General features: G+C 41.2%; 1 protein-coding gene across 1 annotated transcript in view; it reads left to right on the plus strand.

The window, feature by feature from the left end:
- The window catches only part of JADE3 (jade family PHD finger 3), a 45861-nt gene extending 39951 nt beyond the window's left edge, over positions 1-5910 (plus strand). Inside the window, exons 10-11 of the mRNA XM_053971188.1 lie at positions 847-964; positions 2461-5910. Coding sequence (XP_053827163.1) covers positions 847-964; positions 2461-3353 — 1011 coding nt within the window. The 3' untranslated portion in view covers positions 3354-5910. The remainder of the gene's footprint in view (positions 1-846; positions 965-2460) is intronic.
- Positions 5911-7150: the final 1240 nt, after the last annotated feature.

A 7150-nucleotide genomic window follows, 5' to 3' on the forward strand; every position in this document is an offset into this window, starting at 1 on the left:
TGATATACTTTTTCTGAGTGGAGGTGATTCATAATTTGAAACGCCGGTTTCCAAGTTTCTGAATTTCTTGTGCCACAAGATTTTCTATTCTGTTATATCTTGGGACAAATATAAATTTGGGAATCTTGGAATTTTGTTTCTAGGTAAAGAGATTCCAGTTCTGAACAGATGGAACTGAGTGCTGGGGAAAGCGTGTTTGGCAAATACCTTTCAACCAGCCCCTATGCTGTTTTTGTGTTTTGAAAGCACGTTTAGGTGTTGATCAAGAACTGTCAGTGTCTCTTTTTTATTGCCTTAGATAAAAATGTTGCTATTAACTCAAACAAGTAGAATTATGTGCAACTGAATCAGAATGGTTTGAGTTGGAAGGGACCTTAAAGACTCTCTAGTTCCAACACTCCTGCCATGGACAAGGGACACCTTCCATGAGATCAAGTTGCTCAAAGCCCCATCCATGCTTCAGAAATGGGGCCTCCACAGCTTCTCTGGGCAACCTGTTGCAGTGTCTCACTGTTAACAATGTCTTCCTTATGCCCAGTGTAAATTTACCCTCCTTCAGTTCAAAAACATTACCTCTTTCTGTCACTACAGGCTCTGGTATCTCTGTCTTTCTCATAATCCCTTTTCATATATGGAAGAACTGCAGTGAGAGCTCTCCAGAGCCTTCTCTTTTCCAAGCTGAACATTTTTTTAATAGTTAAGTATGTTCAGTAATATTCACAAGAACTTTACCAAGTAATGTAATGTAATGTACCAAGTAATGTAATGTAATGTTGATACACTTTTTAAACTATGTCTGGATTTATTTTCTTATTGCCTTTTAAGTCTCCTATTATTCTTCTGTAGGTAAGAAATCTCTGCTACATGGTAAGCAGGAGAGAGAAACTGAAGTTGTCCCACAGTAAAGTACATGAACAGGTCTTCAACTTGCAAGTCCAACTCATTAATCAGGAAATTGCTGCAGGTAATAATATAAATGTAAAATATTTATAAATCCTGCCTGTATTTAAACTAAAGCAGTGTATTCTCTTTATGTTCCTGATTAGTGCTTTTAACATGTAAAAACACCTTTAAGAATTTTCTTCAAGTACATAGTCAATCAAAGTAGCAACACAGAGAGAACTCTATAATTGCTTAAAATATTTACTTGAATATTTCTTTATTTTATGGCTGTTTTTGGTATATGCCTTTGTTTATCACCGTGGCATCCAGACAGCAGAAATGAACTGGTGCTGATCTCTAGGTTTTTGCGCTGTTTTGGCTGCTGCACAGTGTGGCACTGGTTCCCCACAGCAAGCTCTACCCTGCTGGTTGGGTCTCCAGCTGAGAAGGCTTTTTTGCTTGCTGGCACCAATTGGTTCCTTCAGGCAACAGAAAGAGTGACTGCTGGGAATTGCTGCTTTTCTCATGCGCCTTGTGCACGCCATGAGCAGCGCAGATTTTTTAGCTTGTTATCTGCATTTGCTCTCCTTCCTTCAAAAAGAGTTTAAGTACTCTGGGTATTAATAGGGACTAGTAACTGTTTGGGAATGCTGAGGTGTCAAACCCCACTCTGCCCTTTGCATTTACAGCAACTTTTTAAAATAAGGAACACAGCATTTGGAAAGAAGAGGAGCCTATGCATACCAATGTAGTTACTGGGATTTTTTTTTAATAGGAAGGGCAGCTATTTTTTTGTGTGAAATTAAGATCTCTCTGGTCTTTCAAGATACATACTTCACCAGTGAAGTCTTTGTGCTTTTTTTCTCTGCCCCTGAAACATGGATAGGTTTCGTTAGTACTGATAAGGGGCTTTTTTTTTTTTAACTGTTTTAGATCAGACTAGTACTTCATAGAAGTAGTGGCACTCTGAAGCTTCTTGCTTTTGTGTAAATGCATTTTATTAGAAATGTCTACTAAGTTTATTTAATGTCTTTACAAATACAAATGGTTTTTTTTAATACTTATAGCTTGATACTTGCAATGGGTGCTGTATGCATGTATTACCATGAACAACTTATATGTTGAGGTAAAAAGACTTTTAAAGCTTAGAGAATTTTATAGTACAAAGCAGAGTTGAACTAAGTCCAAATTGAAACTCAGTTTGAAGCATTGTTTTTTCTTCATCCAAAACAATATGAACCTTTTTTATAGCTTTATTGGAACAACTTCAGTCATATCTCAAAACTGGTTCAATTCACTGGCTTAAAGCCCTGTAAAAAGGGCACATTGTTGTTTTTAATTGAAATATTTAAATGCTTACCTAAATTCCAAAGCAGTAGATAATTTGGAACAGTTAGGTTATCCCAACTTCTCCTTAGTTTCCTAAAGTAATTTCACACTAATTATTTGCAAATGCTTCTTACTGTTGCATGACTGTATAATGGACTATAAAACTTGTTATGGGTGACAAAAGAAATTACGCTTTTTAAAAAGGCCTTTTTTCTTTTTCTTCTGCTTCCTCGCCTCTTTCTCCTGTAGGCCATACTCTGACAAGTGCACTAGAGAGCACACTGTTCTACCCACCTCCCAGGATCACCCTGAAGTTAAAAATGCCCAAATCAGCATTGGGAGACTGCAAAAATAACTCACTGAAGCCTGGCAACAGACCGCTTTCTCCTGACAACAACAGCACTGTTTACAGCAAACGGAGTGTGCCAATGTCAAAGGAATCATTTGAAATTAAAGCAAAATCTTACGCCAGGTATCAGCACGACAGCAGAAGTAATGGGTTGCTGGCAGGGATCGGCAAGCCTCGGAGTGAGGCAAAGGATTCTGGCCCCATGCAGCTGATGGAGTTTCACCGGAGCCAGCCTTCTGGGAAGCCTTTAGCGCTCCAGGCTGCTTTGCATGGACAGTCTTCCATTGGAAATGGGCGGGTGCAGCAGGAGAACTCAAGGCTGGTGTCCAAATCCAATGGTCTGATGGGCAGGGCTGGAGATGTGAGCCAGAGAGACAGCTCCAGCCAGACGTCCTATGAACAAGAGTCTGTGCTCACAGCTCACTTGGCCAGCCAGAGTGGATTCCGAAAATCCACCATAGAACATTTCAGCCGGTCCTTTAAAGAGGCTACCAACAGTCTGGTGAGGACCACGGAAGATCTCCGGTGCTGTGAAAAGCCAACAAGAAGACTTGCAACAAAAGATCGCTTGTGGAGCAAGCAGGCACTTGAAGGTGCTCCATACCAGGACAACGATGGGTACTGTCCTGACTTAGAGCTGAGTGACTCTGAAGCAGAAAGTGATGAAAACAAAGAACAAGTGAGGTTAAGACGAAGTAGCTCAGAGAGAGAAAGCCCAAGTAAGGACTTTGGAAGAGACTGTCACAATAGAAACAAAAAGAATATGCTATCTCACAGTTCGGTACAAAGGTGATTAGAAGCCCCCACGGGGTAATTCAGCCTTTATGTATTCCAGTGTACCAGTGCAAAGCTCAGCATCAAAAGGTTCCAGAAAATAGTCTAGGACCTATTTAGGAAGAGCTGCAGTAGGGGATGGGGGAGGGGAGAGAAATCAGAATAGTTTTGTTCAACTGTGAATTGGTTTGCAGTCTTTGCAAGGTTAGCTCAGTTATCCACAAAATCAAGTGGAAATTGTGTGTTTTATCAGAGGGTAATATCTGGGAGAGCACAAAGTGGTTAATAGTGCAAAAATTCAGGAAACTGCTTCCCCCTTGCCAGCTTAAGTGCAAGGCACCGTGTTCATGTGGAGGCAGTCTCGTGGTGGTGGACAGGTTTTGAAGAAGTCCTTGCATTGCTCTAACGTGTTGCAAGAGACTGCAAACGGAGACACTGAAACTGCGTTGTTATGGCACCTGCAGTATGGCTTTGATCCAGCAATGCACTTGCGGATGTGTTAGGAAGTTAAGCACGTGAAAAGTCCTGCTGGTTTCCCCCGGGAACATTTGTGCTCAGATATCCGAGCACATGCCAGTGTGCTCTGCTGGATCAGGCCCAAAGTGACTACTAAGTGATGATCCCCTTCTGCAGGAGGCTTTGAACTGCAGTGGCGTTTGCAGGCTCCCTGCGGAGGGCAGAAGCAGGTGTCAGCTGGCGCTGCCAAACTCACTGACCTCTAGATGTGCCCCCATTCCCTGCTTTTGCTGAAGGTTGTGTTTCTCTTCACAATAATTCGCTTATTTTGTAAATATACAACTTCTAGTACTTCAGTTTTTTTAATCTCTGTACATAGATGCTTGTTGTGGGATGCACTTGTAAATATTTTACCCAGCTAACAAGTACAGATGGCTAATTTTGTGGATAGTGTTTACAAAAGTAGATGTACTACTTTAAAGAAAAATGCTATTTGACACTTACATTTAGGCAATCACCGGTGATGCCAGGTTCCTCTTGAAACTGAGATTTCATATCCAGAGGTGTTTTTACCTGGTATTTTTAAAGTCAGCTGAATTAGAAATAATTTTAGCTGAATTTTTTTTCAGGTGCAAATTTTCAACCCTAGTTGCCTGAACACAGGCAGAGGAGTCTTCTGGCATCTAGGTCTGTAAAATTTTAGCAAGTCATCATTTAGAGTATGATGGTTTAATTAAAAATGGTTTTTTTAATTGCTGAAAATCTACTATTTTATTATGCTGCTTTTGAACCTCTGGATCAGTTGCTGTTTCCCAGTCTAACACATTTTTTGTACGTCCTTTAAAATCAGCAGTTGTTAAATAGTGATTAAATTTCAGCCAGTACTGACTGAGGAGTAGAGAAGGGAATGAATCCCTTTCTGTTTGTTTCAAAGACAGGGGATTTTTGTTTGAATGCAAACTAACTTCTTGTTTTACAGATGGTGTTGTGTTGATCAACAAAGCTACTGCACTATTTTTGTCTGAAATGCTGTACATTTCATAAACACGCAACATCCTCTGTCCCCACGTCACTGGCTGGAATGACCCGTAGGTTGTGTAGGGCATGTTGTACAGCTCTGTTGAGGGTTCAGTTTTGTCTACAAACAAAAAGGTGTTTCCCTCACAGCATGAAGACGACTATGCAGGATCTGAATAGCAACTTGGTTTTGCTTCATAGTTTTAATTTATTGCTTTTAGGCTGGGAAATGGCAACAACATTTTCAGATTTGTTTTTAACTTTGAAATCTCCCTAGTTGCAATAGGACTAGCAGGTCAGGGGCTGGAGGACTCTTCAGTAGTGAAATAATTTTTTAAAAAGTATATTTGGCCAATCTGCTCTGTTTGCTTCATGCATATTAATTTTTTTTCTTCTTGATTTTATGTATATTTGTGTAATTGATCTTTCTAGAGCTGTGTCTTCAAAATTATTTCTTTTGGTGTAAATATGCAGTAGCAATTTAGGTTTCCACATATTTTATTTTTATGGGAAATGCTTTGTGTTCTAAGCCATGGGTCATTCAGAATAAGTAAACAAATGTCTATTCATTTGTATTCTGGTTCTGATTCTCTTAGTTCTCCTTCAATATTTATTAGTAATCCTCTCTCACTGGCCATGAAATTTTATGAAGCTTTTATTGGGAACACTTACCTGGGAGGTCAGCAAAGTGTTTATGTTATTTTGTGGCTGGAAGCATATGACAGAAGGGAGGGAAAATGGTGCTTAAGCAAAACTCAGAGTTTCTGCTCTTCTGGGGTTATCAATTCAGTTGTTTCCAGTCTGGGCAATGGTTTTGCTAATTTTTACATGATTTTAATAGGCATATGAAGGAGCCCTTGGTTATGTAGTTCTCAAGTATTGTCCCCAAAGTGCATTTGCTAGTTTTTATTGTGCGTTCGGTGGCTAACTGTTTGAAGTATTACCTCTTAACCTTATTTGTCAATTTTTTGTTGTGTTTTTGCATTTTGTTTTATATATATAAATATATATATATATTCAATTTTCCAAGATGGACTCGGTCTTTTTCAGATGTCCCCTTTTTACAAGTACTTTTTCATTAAATTATGAAACTGCTAACAATATTTTCATTTGTTGTGATTTATTCAGACCCTCTGTGTCTGGCAGGTTGTAAAACTCATGAGTACTGTGTCCATCAGGAGTAAATTATTTCTGCAGATTTAGCAATACTTTAACAAGTTAAGTATCCAGGAAAACCCTTCCCCTTCAGCCTCCCAAAAAAGAGTCGCTGAGCACAAATTTGCTGTGTATAGCAAATAGTGCAAGCCTGGCTTTTGTTTCTGCCTAGCTGAGCAAATGTAACAGACCATTTGCTGCCCTGGCCTTCCTTTTCAATGTATTTGCTTATGCTGTAGTATGGCTGGTTTTCCCTGGTCGGACAAAGTGAGTTAGAGAGGAAGAGCCGCAGCCAGGCCTTCTGTCTGATCCCTCTTCATGTATCCCGCAGGCGTGTGCAGCTGAACACCCACCAGTCTGCGTGCAAAGGACAAAGTGGGGCCAGCGGGTTCCTGGGCCATGTTGGCTTCACGTTGGTTTTACCCGACCTTCTGCTGTAGTTCCCCCTGCTCCCACAGGCCGGTGCTGTGAGGTACCTTGCTGGCACAGAGGAGCTGCTCCCTGTGGAGGGAAGATGGGAAAATGAGAAGGTGGAGGGAGAGGTGCTGGGCTAGGTGCACAACTGATCCCTTAGCATCCCTCCTGCTGTGACTGGCTCTGCAACTGGCAGCCTTCAAGAAGGATGGGATTTGCAATGTGGGTGTTGCAAGCAGCAGTGACCCTCCTGCCTGTGATGGCTCTGGCAGCAGCAGAGTGAGTCAGAGCTGAGCAGCCAACGCTGTGCACTGGCTTAAGGACGGGAGTGACTGAGCAGGTGGCCCCAGGCATGCTGGAACTGCAGCTAGAGAAATCTTGGGTGAAATGGAGCCCAAATCCCTCAGCTGAAAAGCAAACAGGAGGTAAGAAAAGGGGAAAAGGCAGTAAAGGTGCAGACAGAAGGGAAGAAAAACCATCACTAGGAAGAAGCAGTAGGTGTTGGACTGTCAGTTGTTTTTCAGGACCAGGATTTCTTCTTCCCTAAAGGCATCTTGCAACAGATACCAGCAACAGACTTCCTTGTTGTGACATTCTGACTAATTCCCTCTCCACATACAGTCTGCTTGTGGCTGGGATGTGGGAAAGATAGGGCCAAGGAAGGAGACTGGTGCCCCCATTAATTTGGAAACAGCTACTATTGGCTTGTAAAGTCTTTTCAAATAACTAAGTGTGCTTACTTGTTGATGATAACATGGGCCAAGGACTAAAGGG

This window comes from Vidua macroura, chromosome 2 (assembly GCF_024509145.1).
Source record: "Vidua macroura isolate BioBank_ID:100142 chromosome 2, ASM2450914v1, whole genome shotgun sequence".
Lineage (NCBI taxonomy): Eukaryota > Metazoa > Chordata > Aves > Passeriformes > Viduidae > Vidua > Vidua macroura.